This window comes from Rhinatrema bivittatum, chromosome 9 (assembly GCF_901001135.1).
Source record: "Rhinatrema bivittatum chromosome 9, aRhiBiv1.1, whole genome shotgun sequence".
NCBI classification, from domain to species: Eukaryota; Metazoa; Chordata; class Amphibia; order Gymnophiona; family Rhinatrematidae; genus Rhinatrema; species Rhinatrema bivittatum.
Window position 1 is genome coordinate 36,814,340 of NC_042623.1, and position 19,417 is coordinate 36,833,756.

The 19,417-nt window shown below is 43.2% G+C and overlaps 1 protein-coding gene across 4 annotated transcripts in view; it reads left to right on the top strand.

Moving 5' to 3' along the window:
* Nucleotides 1-19,417, top strand: part of SHANK3 (SH3 and multiple ankyrin repeat domains 3) — a 1,690,229-nt gene that overhangs the window by 1,514,296 nt on the left and 156,516 nt on the right. For all 4 annotated transcript variants that reach the window (XM_029615063.1, XM_029615061.1, XM_029615060.1 and 1 more), the window contains 2 exons: nucleotides 5,613-5,740; nucleotides 18,604-18,709. In XM_029615063.1, coding sequence (XP_029470923.1) covers nucleotides 5,613-5,740; nucleotides 18,604-18,709 — 234 coding nt within the window. The remainder of the gene's footprint in view (nucleotides 1-5,612; nucleotides 5,741-18,603; nucleotides 18,710-19,417) is intronic.

Here is a 19,417-nt window from a genome sequence, read left to right on the forward strand (position 1 = left end):
GATAGATATTTATAAAATTATGAGTTGGGTGGAACAGTTATTTACCCTTTCAAATAATACTAAAACAAGGGAACACCCATGAAACAAATTGAAGAAAACATTATTCATTCAACACACAATCAAGCTATGGATTGTTGCACGCCCCGTCTGTGCTAGGCCCGTGCACGGACCTGCTGATCTTTCTAACTCCATTGCAGGTCCTGGGTCGACCTCCCCGACAGCGGCAACTAGCTCCTCCAGGCCTCGGCATCCGGCGGCGGTGGTCGCCGGGCCTTCCTCAGCGCACTAGGCCTCACAGCGGTGTTCGGGGTCCTCCGTGGCATTGGCCCCCCCCCCCCAGGCGCGCGCATGTGGACCGCCCGGGCCCTTATAGGGCCAGGGGCGGGTCCTAGCTCCATGGCGTACCCTGATTGAATGTCCTACTAAAGGAAGTGCTTGCCTGCACTTCCTTGCCTTGGCAATTGGGTCAACACCATGTGTGTACTGAGTTTGCCTCCATGTCTTATAGCCTGTTCCAGTCTTGTTCCAGTCTCGGTCCAGCATCCTCATGTTCCAGCCTTGTTCCAGCATCCTTGTGTTCCAGCGTCCTTGTGTTCCAGCATCTGTCTGTTCCTGCATTCCCCCAGGTAGTACCTCTTGGACTGATTCTCTGGTACTGACCTTTGCCTGTCTCCTTGACCACGCTGATCGCTGCCCAGATTCTGACCTTTGCCTGCTTCCTTGACCTCGTCTGACCTCTGGAACCTGACCCCTGCTTTGGCTGATTACTCTCGGACTGATCCTTGGAACTTGACCCCCTACTTTGGCTGACCACTCTCGGACTGATCCTTGGAACTTGACCTCAGCTATCCTTGACCATGCCTCCTTGATTCTGGCCCTGCTCCTAGCCTTGTCATCACAGACACTGTACTGGCCTTCCTTGACACCTCAGACCTCCAGCCAAGACATCGACCGCACACCCTTGATCCTGGTGGGCACACCCCTATACTTCCTATCAGGGAGACCCTGCGAGGCCCACCTAAGTCCAAGCGGCCCGGGTCCCCAAGGGCTCCACCCGGGGGGACCTTGGGCTTCCAGTGGTGAAGCTCCAGCTATCCTCTGTCTCCTCCTGTGCTCCGCCACCTGGTGGCAGGTGCTTCCTGGGTCCGACCAGGGAGCCATTCTCCACTGCTCCAGGACAAGGGTCCACCTCCAAGCACAACATGGAATTTGTTGCAAGAGGATGTGGTCAAGATGATTAGCATGCAGAGTTTAAAAGAAGTTTGGACAAGTTCTTGGAGGAAAAATCCATAAACGGTTATTAACCAGACAGACTTGGGAAAGCCATTGCTTATTCTTGGGGATGAACAACAAGAAATAGATCTACTTTTGGTGATCTAATGGGCATTTGTGATCTGAACTGGCTATTTTCAAAGATAGGATGCTGGACTCAATGGAGTTTGGTCTGATGCAACATGGCATATCTTATGTTCTTATAATCTTCTAGGAGTCAGACTGGACATATGGCAGATATGCCCCTTTCTCGGGAGATAGAAACATAGAAATGACGGCAGAAAAAGACCAAACGGCCCATCAGTCTGCCCAGCAAGCTCCCACACTGATTTTCCCATACATATCTGTTTCATCAACCACCAAGTTCAGGGCCCTTGTTGGTAACTGTTTGATTCAAATTTCCTGCCACCCCCTGCCGTTGATGCAGAGAGTATTGTTGGAGTTGCATCAAAGGTGAATCATAAGGCTTAATGGTTAAGGGTAGTAACCGCCGCATCAAGCAAATTACCCTGATGCTTGTTTACCCAGACTGCACAGATCACTGCCTTGTTGGATGTTGTCTGAATATAAATCCTCTTTTCCACATTTTAAACATATAATAGAGCTGCCCTCAGTGTATGGAAAATGTGTCTTGCACTACAATGTATGATGGATCTCTCCTTGAACATTGTAGTGCAAGACACATTTTCCATACATTGAGGGCAGCTCTATTATATGTTTACCCACCAGTACCATGCATATCTTGGACTGTGGCAAAGCTGAAGCAGTACTGTGGAACCATAGGTCCATGTTTCCATGTTCAAATTCTCCTTTTTGAAGATGCTTTTAAATCTTATGTACTTCTGTACAATAAATACATTTCCCATAGACTCTTGTTTGTCATGTGTGTTTGTCTTGATTAGATTGTAAGCTCCACGAAGCAGAGACTCTTTTATGTTTATCTGTACAATGCTTCATATATCTGCTTAATCTGTTGGAAAAGCAAACCTCTGCCCATTCATTGTAATCATCCAGTTTGAATTTACTAGTTGTGCCAATTTTAAAAGATTAATAGCTTCAAAGAATATTAATCTCATATATAGGACCTACTTTATGGAATGCCTTGATAGTAGAATTGAGAAATTAGATTCTCAACATAAAGACTTATAGGAAGAAGCTTAAGGCATTCTACTTCGTTCAAACATATCAGCAGCCTTAGTGTGCACTCCAACTGGTTACCAGTACTAGCTCTCAGTCCGATGCAATAAAGTGCGCTCAGCCTAGCACACAGGTTAACCCATGGTTGGTCGCATGTTTTGATTGTGCTACACTAACACCCAATGCAGTAAGGGGATTGGCACATCCAAAACACGCATCCAAACAATCGGGTAGCTAATAGTGCTCATCACATGTAAATGCCATGTAGATGAGGCAATTAGCTATTACCCCTGACGTAAAAAATTGCCATGCACCTGATGTACATTTTTTAAACCAGTAAATTTAACGCCAGCCCCGGAGCTGGCATAAAGTCTTACTATGCATCAAGGACTCAACTAAAAAACAAAAATACTGCTTTTCTTCGGTTCCTCCTTCTTAGTATCATCGCAATACTAAGATCTACTCCTTGCAATAACTAAAAATTATTAAAAAAATGAAAGGCTTGAAAAAAATGTTTTTTGGGTGCACAAAATACAAGCACAATATACATTCTCCAGGCCATGAATATTGTGTATGTATATTGTGCCGGGAAATTATCTGCGGCAGGATAAAACGTCCTTTTTAGCATGGTAGCTCATTATAAAATTGCATTGCGTGTCCAGGAGAGGTGGATGTATGTGCGTTATAAAAACAGGCGACCAGTTTGGATGCACATTTTTGTGCACGTGATATTGCATTGGCCCCTCTGACAACCTAGATGTCGCTTCATTTGGATGCTCTGACTCAGTATCCAAAATACTCCTGGCTATGAAAAAATAAATCACTAGGGATTCCTATGCTTCAAAATGGAAACGATTCACAATTTGGTGTTCAAAGAAAGGAATACTTCCCTTCTCTTGTGCAGTGCCCGATTTACTTGACTACTTCACTTATTAAATTCATGCCTTAAGACTAATTTGGTATGAGTTCATCTGAGCATCCTGTCAGTCTACCATGACTAGGAGGAAGGGAAGCCAATTTCCAGTCATCCCTTGGTTTTCTGTTTCACGAAGGGCTTGCTACATTTACAGCCACTATCAAGAAAAACCCTTAGGTTGGTAGTCCCCACTGTTAATCCTGCTTGTCCATGCAGAAAGCAAAACTGCTTACTTGTAACTGGTATTCTCCATGGACAGCAGGATGAACAGTCCTGCATGCCCTCCCTTCTCGCCACAGAGCAGTGTTTCCCAACCAATGTGCCATCAGACCTGATCAGGTGTACCACGGAACAGTCAACACTGTCTGATGCTCAGCACCTAGATTCAGCTATCAGCACCTTGCAGAAAAAAAGAGACACCAGCAGTGGTTCTTAAATATGCAGGAGCTCCTTTCTGAGAACATGTATAGTTTTCTCTAACAACAGCAGGAGCTCTGGAATGTGGAAAGTAATGGACAGCATGCAGATAATGGATAGCCGGGCCCTGCTTTGTGTAGCATACACATTGCAGACACCATCTCTCCTTGATGTCATTCCAGCCTCTATCCTATCCCCAGTTCGGATTAGACGGTGAGAGTGTGCACTGAGCAAAAGAAGAGCTCTGTTAGCCACATGCAGCAATCAAGATAACTAACCAAGCTGGCTGCCCTCACCACACTGACATCTCCTTTCTACACTTGTTTATGGAGGGAGCTAGTCCATTGTGATGGATTCATATGCATCTCTGCCCTCTCTTTCCCTGTGTTTTAAAATTTGGAGAAGAAACTGGTGAGGCTTTCAGTGCTTCCCTAGCTCCATATCTGATTTGCCTGTTCTGCAGAAGTTGGCGTACCACACATTTTTGTTTATATAGGTGTAATATGGGCTTGAAAAGGTTGGGAAACACTACCATAGACTTTAATCTCCTCTCTACTCTGCATGCTGTTAGCTTTGATATAGACTGAGGGGGCTTTGCTGAGAGTTGCTTGATACTCTCCATATATGATACCATGTAATTACATCACCCACTTGTGGGAATGCTTTGTTATCCATGAGCAACACCAGTTACAGGTAAGCCACTTTGCTTTCTTATCAACCACACTTTCATTCCTATTAGTAAAAAGAAACTTCATAATCTGGCTTCTTTTCCCATTCTCTCTTTTTAGGAATTGACCTTTATATTCATTCCGTCCAGACCCTATATATTCATTCAGTCCAGACCCTCCTCCATACTGTTTCATAAATGATAGTACATACTCATTGTTCATTCCTGAATTGCCTTGTCAGTAGATTCCAGCATGAGATGTACCACGATTTTCTTTCCCACCATGAACGAGGAAAACACTACAATAAAACAGAATGATTTTTTTAAAAAGTTGTATGCTTGACTTTCTTTCTAAAAGTAATAAAAGAAATATTTTCTTACTGCGCTGAGGTCCAAAAAGAAGGCCGCATCAGGCACTGACCAAGCTTCCATCTTAATTCTTCTCTATTATTCAGGGAGTTTCATGTCATATCTTCTCAACTTGCTCTGAAGGATGAGTATGTTTCTGATCTACCACTTCATCACTGTCAGTTATGCAGATTAAAATTGCTGTAACTAACCAGGCACCAGACAAGAGAAATGAAAAACAATCTAGAAAGAAAAATATTAGATGTAGAAGCAGAGAAGTTAAATTAGTAGAGCACCCATTTATTGGATTTGATGTGATGTAGTTTATGCCTGGGAATTGGGGTTTTTTTCCCAGAATGTTCTTTTTGTCACAGTTATTATCCTTGTTAATAGTTCTTTGCTGGCACCAAGCTAGTTCTTATTAGGAAGTATTTTGTTAGTCTGACATAATCATGCACAAAGAGAACACATGGCAGGCTATTTCTACATTTTCTATCAAACTGGTTCCACAGAATCTAGTATCAGAACACATCATTTGTCTTGAAAAATCTTCCAATTTCTAGTTCTCTTTCTTTGCTGAAGAGCACTCAATGGTTTCTATTCTTACAGAATTTCATTGTCTAAGGTCTGTTGAAATATACATCTCATTCATGATAAAGGGGAGGTGATATCATATAGCAACAGGACTAGTTTATAATAGTATACTCAGAAGGGAGAAAAATCATTATTATTTGTGTGTGATTTTCCATCCATTTAATGCACAAGTGGTGCATGGCCAAAAAAAAAAGTAGTTATGTACCCTGATCATGACCAGTGCTAGTTATTAAGTTGAATGGCTTCATGTTTGAATTGCAGAGAAGTTGGACGAGATCTTGGTAGCTGCTGAGCCTACCCTGAGACCAGACATTGTTGAAGCTGATTCAAGAGCAGCAACGGTGAAACAACGACCAACCAGTCGACGCATCACTCCAGCAGAAATCAGTGTAAGTGCCCTTTGATTTCACTTACTTTGCGGGGCTGAGGAAGAGCTCATATTATTATTCCTACATTAAAAAGTGTCTTTCAAAGAAACTTTAAGGATATAATGGAGACCATGTAAGAGCCATGAGAAAACTGAATTTAGGGGTAGATTTCACTCACTTACTTCCTGTGCTCACAGCATGTAGTTTATATTAGAATATATACCTTCTAATATAAACTACTTGCTGTGGAGTTTGATGGATTTTTATGAATGAAGTTGAGATGCAATAAGCCTGAAACCTACAACTCTCCTTAAGTCCAGTCCACATGTGGTAGGACCCATTGTAGTTTTTGGAAACAGAGTCAGAAAGAAAGAAAATGCAAAGACTTAAACCTGAGAAAAAGAGTCAATAAATTAATTAGAGTGGTCGCTCACATACTTTCTAAACCCAGATACACTCTGAACCTGACATGAAAGGGGAAAGCTAAACCTTTTTTCAAACTACATTTTTACCTCTTTCATATGGAAGTGATGTAAGCAATATAAGGGTGTTCTGTAACCAATCTGATATAGCACACCTTCCTCCTCTTCCCCCATACATGTCAGGATGGGCAGTGCCATAGACAATTACCGCTATCACCTCCTATACTTATGTAATCCGAATAGCTCAGAAAAGACTATTTTTTTGTCCACATAATTAGTCTTTTATTTGTTAGACGTTTCAGGTTTAGCGTTTAGAATAAAATAGACAATACATATCTTTATAATCCTTGTTGCTCAGCATTGGTTTATACTGAGTAAAGCTCTGCATCATTGATAAACTTAATATATAGAGATCTTAACTTGCTTAGGGTATAGTAATAAATGTAACTACTTAACTAACCCCATAACTTTGGGAGATTACCTTCTGTTTCACCCTGAAGCAGTTTCTGAGGAGGCAGCCTCTTCTGAAGGGAGCAGGTATTCTTGACAACAGTTGCTTGCTGGGCAAAGGTTGGTCTGAGCCCTGGAGAAGAAACAGACAGGTTCAAAGGAACAGCCAGGTAACAGCAGGACATCTTACATGTGCAGGACATCGGAGCTCATCTGCTTTATCGCAGAGAGGGGCAGGGATTGCTGGCTCAGGTGTCACCTTCAAGGGTTAGTGGTTCTTCTTTTGCTGGCCCCATGAGCCCTCTTACCAGTTGCTTTTAACAGGCAAAGCATGAATATGTAAGAAGTTCATGCATAGTGAAGCAGCAGGACAGACGGGGTCGTTTCTCCATTTCAGACTGCTTGCCCCTCTTTCCTATCAGGGGGTGGGGGTCATTGCTGCTGCTGCATGGTAACCCTGGACCAGGATCTGATCTCAGCCTTGTAACCTCTTGACTCATGAGCTGTCTTGTGATATCAGTGCTTTTCTGTGAACTGATCTGTCTGATAAACTGCTCTTTGGATAGGCTGTCTTTTGTCTTTGGATAGATTTGGATTGTTTTCACATCTGTACCTGTCCCTGTCCTGGGCAGCATTGTCTGTGGAAAGAAGCTATAGCCCTTAATTAAACAAGAATATGGGTATGCCATATTGGATCAGATCAAGGGTCCAAGTCACAAGTACCTGGCATGTACCTAAATATTAAACACATCCCATGCTACTAATGGTGGCAACAAGCAGTGGCTATTTCCTATTTATAAATAGCAGTTTATGGACTTCTCCTCCAAGGACTTATTCAAATCTTTTTTAAACCCAGCTACACTAACTACCTTAACCACATCCTCTGGCAATTTATTTTAGAGCTTAATTGTGCGTTGAGTGAAAAAGAATTTTCTCCAATTTGTTTTAAATGTGCTACTTGCTAACTTCATGGAATGCCCCCTAGTTCTTGTATTATCTGAAAGAGTAAATAATCGATTCACATTTACTCGTTCAAGTCCTTTCATAATTTTGTAGACCACTGTCATATCTCTCCTCATCCATCTCTTCTCCAAGTTGAACAGCCCTAATCAGCCTTTCTTCATATGTGAGTCGTTCCTTGCCCTTTATCATTTTGGTCGCGCTTCTCTGTACTTTCTCTATCTTTTTTGAGATGCAGTGACCGTAATTGCACACAGTATTCAAAGTGCAGTCTCACCATGGAGTGATACAGAGGCTTTATGATATCCTCCATTTTATTTGCCATTCCCTTCCTAATGAATTCTAACATCCTGTTTGCTTTTTTGACTGCCACAGCACACTGAGCCGATGATTTCAATGTAATATCAACTAGCAGATAATATCAACGAGCAGATCAGTTAACCTGGTCACATTTTGTCATTCTGGTCAAAAGCTCCTCATCTTGTTTTTCTGTTGAAACATACTTGTCAGTATACTTGTCAGGCATCCCTCTTGTGGGGTCAGTATTCATATTTGGTTGCATATAGTGGTAAAAACCTCTGATATCTCCTACAGTGAGGTCAGTGAAGCCCATAAAACCAAGCAGAGGCATTAATATTGTAAACATGAAAGAGATCTCCGTCCTTTACAGTTATAGAAATTCAAAATACATGTGAGTGGGTGTGGACTTTAGCAGATTTTCAGAATATGTTGAGATTGTCTGATCGTTTTGCTTCATTGTGTTAATTTCCATTGTATTACTAACTTTGGTGCAAGCAAGCATTACATTGTACTGTTAAGTTCTCTGCTGATTAGTGACCTGAGGAACTATAGATTCCAACATCCGAATGAATTTCCTGGAATCTGGGACTGATCCAGGATTAAGTGCCTCATTCATTCATGCTGACACACTGGGTTGATTATTTCTCTACAGTATATTTTATTAGGCCTTTGACTTATGTCAATGAGGCTTTGAAACTGAGAATTTCAAAATTGAGCCTGATCACCTGAACTCAAATTTCTGTATCCCAGGACCTGTTCAACAGGTTTTGGCATAGCTTGTACCCAGACACATATCCTTTTTTACCTGATACTGCTGTCTAGGACTCTAGTGCCTCAAGCAGATTTAAAAAAAAAAAAAGATTTCCTTCCATGCACTTATTTTCTTTAAAAACGTATTTCATTCCTGCTCAGTTGTTTTGGTGCTAGAACTCTGGCTTCCCTGAAGCTTTAATAGTTGTCTGGTGTTATAAAGATTTCCTGGATGAATGGCTATTCCACCTGCTTTATCTACCTGGGCAATGTAAGATCTACTTGAGCATATGATCTTGAGCAGTGAGGCCCCACCAGTTAGGGGATTTTGTACTTTTGTTTAAATATTTGACCCGGGTCAAAAGGTTGCCTTCCTATTTCCTTGAGCTTATGCTATACCAAGGCAATAAACTGGAGAGGCAGCCCACCAAGGCTCTTCAACTAGTGTTGAAAACTTGTTTTACTGAGCTTGAGATGCTCAGCTTCTAATTCCCCCTGGCATTAAGGAAAAGAGGACTCTAAGAACTGCCATGGGTTAATTAAAACCATTTGTTTTGCAGCTCTGAATGCTGTTATGCAGAATTTCTCATTGAAGGTTTAACAAGCAGTGAGACTGAGCTGTGATGTCAGCTGTGATGTCAGCTTGAAAAAAAAAGGCAGCTTGTAGTGGAGGAGACTGAACAAACAGTAGTGAATTACCTGACTCCCCAGAGCAAATAGGAGCTGGAAAATCACTGAGCCAACAATGTTCTAAGACAGTGATAGCAAACTCCAGTCCTCAAGTGCCACAAACAGGCCAGGTTTTCAGGATATTCACGATGAATATGCATGAGATATATTTGCATACAATGGAGATAGTGCATGCAAATCTTTTTCATGTATTCTTTGTAGATATCCTGAAAACCTGGCCTGTTTGTGGCACCCCCCCCCCCCCCCAGATTGTTGAACTCATAGGTGCAATAAAACTGAATTTCTTCTAGAGTGGTTTCCTCTCCCTTGACACAAAGTAAATGCAAATACCTCAGAAGGGGGCTGCAGACATGAAGATGAAACTTCCTAGTTATAAGATACTCATAAGTTTTTGTATTGCACTTTGGTATTATTGTGGTATTGCCAACTCATTTTCATATTCACAACTCTGTACAACTCATTGCTGATCAGTTGTTACTCTTTTAAATTTTAATCTTCTTGTCCACCCATGTGTAGCTAAGTGAAGTTTGCATTAATATGTTATATTTGGATGACCCATTAATTTTTTTTGTCTCTCCAGTGGGAGGGAGAGAGACAATGCACTTTGAGTCCCATCAATCTCTGTTAGAGTGAGCAGGGTAAACATAATGAGTTATTAGTCCCGTTTAACTCAAGTGGGGTTATACACACACAATGAACCATATGTTGCATCTTTCTATTTTTGTGTTACAGCAAGAGATAGAGACATGAATAATCAAGAGAGCAACTTTCAAAATTATGTGGATTGCTACAAAGTCAATAAGTGCTTTTCCCTGCAGACTTTGCACCAGGGGGTAGATATTCAAACTATAGCCATTTATCTAAGCTAGTCAGATAGATGCAGCTGAATATTCCCATATAAATTACTATTTAGCCAGGTAAGTCTAAATCTCAATTACGGATAACTTGTCCAGCTAAGTAGCATCACCCAGTTATGCCCACTGCCCACCGCTGCATGTAGCTGGAGATTCAGTGACCACCACTTAGCTGGATAAGTCCTAATTAACCAGCTAAGTGCCATTTGAATATCAATCACCAGATGTCAAAGGGAGAGTATGCATATACTTTCCCTTTGAAAATCATCAAAGGAAAAAGTAAATGCAGAGATTTATACTTTCTTATTCTGCACATACTGTTTGCTTTCAAAACAATCCACATAATTTTGAAAATGCAAAACTATCATATTGTTGCCTCCCCAATTTAACCTCACCTCTGATCCCACCTGCTTTTCCCACTGGTAAAAGTAAATGTGTTGTTGATCCTCGTGCGGACATTTACCCATTTGCAAGGTGGACAATTTTCAGACATCCTTTTTACATGGCTAAATCAATATTTACACAGATAAAGGCTTTTGAGAATTTGCATCCAGTGCAAGTAATGGATACGATGGATCATACATTTCTTTCCATATTAAAGCTACTATGAAGGCCATGGCTTTGATAGAAAACTTGCTATTTTCAGTTGCATCCTTTCTATAGAGAGAGTTTTGCATTCTCCCAGGACAAGCAGGATGGTAGTTCTCACATGTGGGTGACGTCACTGGACGGAGCACTATCACGGAAAATTTTTTTGTCAAAGTTTCTAGAACTTTTGACTGGCACACTGAGCATGCCCAGCATGCCATAATCTCTGTAGCCACAGAGGTCTCCCTTCAGTCTCTTTTTTTCCGTGCCGCAGTTTGCCTCGCGGTTAGGAGCTCTGTGAGTTTTCACACACAATTTTCCTCAAGGAAAAAAACTTGAAGATTACTTCATTAAAAAGTTCCCTCATAGGGATCTCCCATTGCTATATTGTTTTTCATCGCTCGGTGTGTAAAATTCACTGTCCCCGGTCGGTTCCTGCCCCTACCTTTTTCAGTATCCGCAGGCCATCGACGGTTTTTGGGCCTCAACCTCTGCCATCATGACAACAAGTTTCCGAAAATGTCTGGAATGCCCCCGTACCATGTCGATTATCGACCCACATGATGTCTGTGTGCTGTGCCTCGGCTCATCACATGACGTTTCTCACTGCCCAAGTTGTGCCCAGATGACTCCGAAGGGTAGGCGGGCTCACCTCGACAAGATGGAGACACTGTTTAAAATCAAGCTGACACCATCGACATCCACCCAATCGTCATCAGCAAGAGCATCGAAGAAATTAGTCATCAAACTTCGCTGAGAGCACCAGGGCAGCGGTAACCATCCGTCACCAACTCCGTCTAAGGCATCTGTATCATCTACCTCGGTGCTGGAGAAAGACCGGGCCGAGCACTGAGGGAAGCACTGACACCGACACAGACGCGAGTCTACTCCTGGTGCCGGCACCGACACCGTATCAGCCTCGATGGCTATCGAGCCACTTGCGAAGAGGACATGGGTAGAGGAGCCTTTAACACCCTCTCTACCCGAAAAACCAAGATGATCCCCACCGATAACGGTGGAGGTGCCAGTAGCGCCTAGCTTGCCATCCCCTGTAGCTGCAATATCTACACCAGCTTTCAGGGAGGAACTGGACGGTTTTATCTGCCAGCCAGTGCTCGATGCTCTCCGAGATTTACAGCTAGCGATGCCAGCCCCCATACCGGCACCGACATCGGAGCCATTGATATTTGCACCGATACACTCTTCGGTGCCCTTCCAACACAACCCGGTCCACCAATGCCAAAGCAAGCTGCAAATCCTCTGAAAGCCCCAATTACCATTCCATGGTCTTCAGACGACGAAGGCACAGACTCCAGTCCCCTTTCACCGATGCCGGAACCGATGCCTGGTCCATCAGGGCTCTCGGGACCGAGAGGCCCTCGTTTTCCCTCGATGCCTCCGGTGCTGCCAAAACCCACATCAGTGCCAACGCATCTTCCATCAAGGCCATCGAAGGATCCATTGGTGCCAACACGTCCTACAGCATCAACCTTCTTCCCTCCTTCAGGATCTCGACTAGAGACCTTTTCTGACACATGGGAAGATGTTGACACCGACACATCCACGGAGGATATCTTATCAGAACCAGCTCTTTTTTAAGAAAGGAGAAAATCTCCCCCAGAAGATCTCTCCTTTGCCAATTTTGTTAAGGAGATGTCAGAGACAATCCCCTTTGATCTGATTACAGAGGAGGACACGCGCCATAAAACATTGGAAGTTCTCCAATTTGTTGATGCTCCAAAAGAAGTCATGGCTATCCCTGTATACGAAGTGCTAGTGGATCTCCAACATCGTCTCTGGGATCATCCTTGAGCTGTCCAGCCAGTAAATAAGAGGACAGATGCAACTTATCTGGTCCAACATATTCCTGGATTCCAAAAACCACAACTACCCAATCAGTCGGTGGTAGTTGAGCCTGCACAAAACAAGGCCAGAACACTATGACCACACTCTTCAACACCTCCTGGCAAAGACCAAAAATTCCTTGATATCTTGGGTTGCAAGATATTTCAGGGTTCTATGCTAGTGTCACGAATAGCTGCATACCAACTTTACATGACACTGTATCAAAGGAATCTCTGGAAGCAGTTTCATGGAATAGCTGACTCTCTTCCCCAACAACAGCAAGATAGTCTCAAAGCCATGCTACAGAAAGGCCTTAAGGCTGGGAAACTTGAGGTTCATGCTGCTTACGACTCCTTTGAAACAGCTTCTCGCATATCAGCAATGGGAATCAGCGCCAGGAGGTGGACCTGGCTAAAAGCATCTGACTTGAGACCTGAAGTCCAAGACAAACTTGCTGATTTGCCATGTACCGGTGAAAACCTATTCGGAGACAAGATACAAGACGCAGTGGCTCAACTAAAAGACCTTAATGAGACCCTGCGGCAATTATCCACAGTTACTACCGAGGCACTTCTGCAAGAAGATCACTAGAAGGGACCCTAGAAAACCATTTTAACTCCCACACAGATACTACCCACCTGCATCTCATGTGAGGCCAACTAGGCCGGCTCAGAGAGCACATCCTCGACAGCCCAAGACATCTAGGCCTCAGCCACCACCGCAAACAGGTCAAGCCTCAGGATTTTGAAGCCTATCCAGAGAACACCATCCGCTCCACAAATCCAGATCCAGATTTGCTAGTAGGAGGTCGAATTCACTATTTCATAACCAACTGACTCAACATTACCACAGACCAATGGGTGATATCCATCATAACCCAGGGATACCATCTAAACTTACTTATCTATTTATTTATTTATTTTATTGTTTTTGTATACCGACATTTGATCGAGATATCAATCGGTTCACATACAGATGAACAGTAAATAAGACATGGGCTGCTTATTTTTACAGTATAACTTAGAACAGGTAGCAAATAACTAATTATAAAAACAAGCTGCTTAATATAATACATGGGCTGCTTATTTTTTACATTTTAACTTAGAGGGGTGGTTAACAAGAACTAATTATAGTACATATAATACATGTGCAAAGGAATGTGCAAAGGAATGTGCAAAGTAACTTCCTCATGGTACCCCCAGATTCACCACCCAATCCACTGTGGATGCAGAAAGATCACACAAGACTTCTAGCATCAGAACTATCCACCCTTCTGGGCACCAGGGCTGTGGAACCTGTGCCCTGTACACAGCAGGGCAGAGGGTTCTATTCCCACTATTTTCTCATTCCAAAGAAATCAGGTGGCCTCTGCCCCATCTTAGACCTCCGCAATCTCAACAAATTTCTACGAAAAGATACATTCAGGATGGTATCCTTGGGCACCATGCTTCCCCTTCTGCAAAAAGGAGATTGGCTGTCTTCTCTGGATCTTCAAGACGCTTACGCTCACATTCCAATATTCCCACAGCACATTCCAGTATTCCCACATCACCGCAAGTACCTACATTTCCTAGTGGGACACTAACACTTTCAGTACCGGGTCCTGCCTTTCGGATTTGCCTTGGCATCCTGTGTATTAACAAAGTGCCTAGCAGTGGCTGCGACCCATCTACTCAAGAAAAGCGTACTTCCTTACCTGGACGACTGGCTCATCAAGAGCCAATCCAAGCAAGGAGCTCTCGATGCTTTCAAGCTCACTATCAATCTGCTACACTCTTTGGGATTTCTCATCAACTACCAAAAATTCCACCTGACTCCATCTCACCTCCTTACTTTCATCGGAGCAGATTTGGACACCACAGTCGCAAAGGCCTTCCTGCCCAACGACCACGCAGTCACACTCTCCAAACTAGCTTCATCTCTGCGCACAAAAGTACCAGCCTCAGCCCATCAATTCCTAACGTTGCTGAGACACATGGCTTCCATGGTCCACGTCACTCCTTTGGCCAGGCTGGCCATGAGAATAACTCAATGGACTTTGAAATCTCAGTGGCTTCAAGCCAGTCAACTGCTTTCATCCCAGATTCAAGTAGCCCACCAGTTACGTTTATCGCTTCTCTGGTGGATGAACAAAGCCAACTTGCTAACAGGTCTACCCTTTCAGCAACCAGTTCAGCAAGTAACTTTAACCACAGACGCTTCCAACTTGGGTTATGGAGCTCATGTGAACAACCTTCAAACTCAAGGTACTTGGACACAGCTCGAAGCAACGTTTCAGATCAACTTCCTAGAGCTTCGAGCTATACGTTATGCTCTATATGCATTCAAGGATTGCTTTCTCACAAGACTGTTCTCATAAAAACAGACAACACAGTTGCAATGTGGTACTTGAACAAAGAGGGAGGCACAGGCTCTTATCTCCTCTGCCAGGAAGCCGCGCAGATCTGGGCCTGGGTCCTTGCAGACTCCGTGTATCTTCGGGCCACTTATCTGGCAAGCATACAGAACGTACTAGCAGATCGCCTCATCTGACAGTTCCATCCCCATGCGTGGTCTCTGGATCCTGTGGTAACAACCAGAATCTTCCAACGCTGGGGTCAACCAACAATAGACCTCCTTGCATCCAAGGTGAATCACAAAGTGGACAGATTCTGCTCCCTGCACAGACAACCAAACAAGTTAGCCATGGACGCCTTCGCTCGCCCCTGTAACACAGGCCTCCTATACGTGTATCCCCCGATACCAGTGATAGCCAAAGCTCTCGTGAAGCTGCAACAGGACAAAGGGTCAATGATACTCATAGCCCCGTATTGGCCTTAACAAGTATGGTTTCCCATGCTTCTCGACCTCTCGATCAGAGACCCATTTGCCTGGGCGCAGCGCCCACTCTCATAACTCATAACCAAAATATGTTACGCCATCCGAACCTTCAGACCCTATCCCTCACTGCCCTGGATGTTGAAAGCTTGATCCTGCAACCACTCAACCTTTCAACTGATGTCTCTCAAGTGCTTGTAGCTTCACGAAAACCTTTCACATGAAAATCCTATTGTTCTAAGTGGAATAGATTTACGATAGGGTGCACGCAAAAAGGTATAGACCCCCTTTTCCTGCCCCAATGAAATCTCTATTAGACTATCTCTGGCACCTTTCAGACTCTGGTCTCCAGACTTCTTCGGTAAGGGTACACCTGAGCGCCATATCAGCGTACCACAAAGGAGTTGGGGATACCCTGGTAACAGCACATCCCCTAGTGAGTAGGGACCTACTACAACCTATGAGGCACCTACTACAACTTAAGCCCCCTCCACGGTCACCAGTCACTGAATGAGACCTAAAATTAGAACTTACAAGACTCATGAGCTCCCCGTTTGCGCCTTTGCACTCCTGCGATGTTAAATTTCTTACATGGAAAGTTCTCTTCCTAGTAGCCATTACATCTGCTCGAAGGGTTAGTGAGTTACAAGCACTTGTCATATACTCACCCAATACCAGGTTTCTACATGACCGAGTGGTCCTCCGTACTCACCCTAAATTCCTTCCCAAGGTGGTTACTGACTTCCACTTGAATCAGTCTATAGTTTTGCCCACATTTTTCCCAAGGCCTCACTCTCACCAGCGCAAGAGAGTTTTACACACCTTGGACTGTAAACATGCACTTGCATTTTACCTAGACTGCACTGCAGTCCATAGGAAATCCATCCAACTCTTTGTTTCTTTCGATAAAAACAAACCAGGAGTTGCTGTGGGCAAACAAACTCTCTCCAATTGGCTAGCAGACTGTATTGAATTCTGCTATGAGAAAGCAGGCCTTCCTCTCCAGGGACGAGTGAAGGCGCACTCAGTGAGTGCCATGGCAACCTCAGTAGCACACTATCATTCAGTACCGATTGCTGAAATCTGTAAAGCTGCAACATGGAGCTCTCTTCACACATTTGCAGCACATTACTGCCTGGACAAGGAAGGACGCCAAGACTACCTTTGGCCAATCCATCTTGAAGAACGTATTTCCAGTATAATCCCAACTCCTTCCACATCCATTCTGCTGTGATTTTCAGGCTGCCTCATTTTTACCAACAGTACACCAGTTATTGTGCCTGTTGCCAAGTTGTACGCTGTTGGTCCAAGTTAAATATGAGTCAGCCTGTAGCTTGCTAATCACCCACATGTGAGGACTACCATCCTGCTTGTCCTGGCAGAAAGCAGAGTTGCTTACAAGTGTTCTCCCAGGACAGCAGGATGTAGTCCTCACGAAACCCACCCGCCACCCTGCGGAGTTGGGTCCGAAATGTTTTATTATTTTATTTTTCACTCGCACCTTTTGCTACAAACGAGACTGAAGGGAGATCCCTGTGGCTACAGGGATTATGGCATGCTGGGCATGCTCAGTGTGCCAGCCAAAAGTTCTAGAAACTTTGACAGAAATGTTTTCCGTGATAGGGCTCCGCCCAGTGACATCACCCACGTGTGAGGACTACATCCTGCTGTCCTGGGAAAACACGTTACAGGTAAACAAGTCTGCTTTCCCTGCATCCAGACACCTACTCCCTCTTCTAATATATTTGAGTACCCCTTCCATCTCATCCCTCCATGGTTCCTGGTTGTATCTTTTTCATCTACCCTCCACCCCAACATTTCATTTTATTCCCCCTTAATGTGCCCAGGGTTTCTTTTTCATGGTACACATAAATATCCTTCCACTTTCCTCCAACCAAACCACCTGATCTCTTCATTCCCTTCCCAAAGAAATATTACATACCTTATTCCCCTCATTCCTCAAACATGATTTGCCCTATTAACCTGTTCACACCCTTCCCCATTCCATTTTTCTGACAGAAAGTGTACTTCATTCTTCTGGTCAGCTTTTTATATACAAACCCTTTCTCCTCTACTACCACCCTGTGCACCTGATCTATCCAAGCAAAGAATTAAATATAAAAAGAAGGGAGCATTTTAGTTGATTCCATTGCGCCAGAAATCTTTGGGATCAATTTTCAAAATAAATTCACTCATTTCTTTTTTGGGGAGATGGAAGAACCTTGCAGTTTCTTTCTGTTCTTTTGGGTTTCCAGTTCAATCAGAGCCAAGTCTGGGATCTGGTACTGTGAGCCTTTATTCCAATCTACTCAGAAACCTTTCCTCCTGTTTTATATTCCCTCCCAACTCATCGCACCAGTCCTCAGCTGGGTTCTTCTGAAACCCTGCAATCATGGGACCTAAATCCAGATTTCTCCATTTCATATTTTTTAGAAAATCTTAGGGTATAAGGCTCTATGGGGTAGGTATTCAAAAGCTGCGATATTCAGCAACTTATCTGGCTAAATTCCAACCGAATAACTCTTTATCCAGCTAGAATTTAGCTGGATATATTGGGGGCATTCCTGGGATGGGCAGTAGGCGTTCCGGGGAGGAGTGGAGTTAGCTGGTTAACCTAACTGGCTAACTCTGGCCGCACTGCAGGCAGGTCTTAAGTTAGCTGGATATATTCAGCGGCGTGGCCGCACCACTAAATATCCTGATTAAGTTAGCTGGATAGGTCTATCCGGCTAACTTATCTAGCCGTTCAGCAGCTTATAAGTAACCCCTTTATGTTTTTCTTTTTTTATCTGTTTCTTTTTTATTCCGTTTTTCAACATTTTTCCAAGAAATGTTAGATGTTATGCCAGTCCTCTCACACTATTCAGTATAATTGGAAAATACAAAGTACAGGGCTTTATCTATTTATTTATTTTTTAAAGATTTATAGTCCACTAGCCATAAAAATGCTTGCTCCTAGCAGGTAAGAAAATCTAAACATCAAATACAATTGTACACATAAAATAGGCAGAATAATTTACATTATGTGACAGCGTTAGTCTCAAATGCATCAGTATCTCGACAACATACTGCATCAATTCAAAACTTCTTTTGGTTCTCCGTAGCTAATCTGGGGTTACTTTTTCAAACTGCTGTTTTATTTTTCCTTTCTAATCAGGTTGGTATCTGGGTAAGAGCCACTGTTTTCTTTATTTTTTCTCTATTCTAGTCACTGTTTGAGCGCCAGGGAATGCCAGCACATGCAGGATACCTTACAGGGACTGAAAAGCCCCACATCCCGCTGCCCAGAGGAATGTCCCGGACTAAATCTGTAGGTAAGACTTTGCCAAAATACCAGCAAAGAAGATTTTTAAAATTAACTGTAGAAATGTGGTGGGCATCCTGCAAAGCTAGTAACTGAGAAGAGTTAGGAAAAATGAAATGGTTGAGGATTAAGAGCCATGCTAACCATCTATTTAATCACTGATCTGTGGAAAAACAGGACTGTGTAGATTGATGGCGAAATGGCCTTTTGAGTTTCTTTGGCTACTGCTTTATAATTATCTTCTTGATAATTTGCCTTTCAAAACCGGTCCCCTTCTTTACATCCAGTTTATCAACCTAGCACTTTTATGTTTATAGAATATTTTTATCCATTCTCTTTCTCGTTCTCTCTCTGTCTCTTATACTCAGGAAGAATAATTAATTTAGGATTTATAGCTGTAAAGTATGTGGAAGCAAAAGATTAAAATGGGAAATACTTTCACTGCTTGATAAGCAGAGTGGTCTTTTTTGCTCGTCTGGAGTTGGGGAAGAAAGCGGTGGATTGACATAGGTGGAGTTCCCCTCACATGAGTGTGCCAGGAGGCTAAGCATATGTAATCTGCTTTGAAGTGTCAGGAAAACAGAATATAAGTAAAAAATATTTTTAAAAAATGTTTTCCTGATGGATATCAGTCCTTGTGAGTGCCCATGGTTTTCAGTGGAGTCAGAAAGTAACACTAGGTACCATACAGGCTTTACTGACTTTTATTTCACCTGTG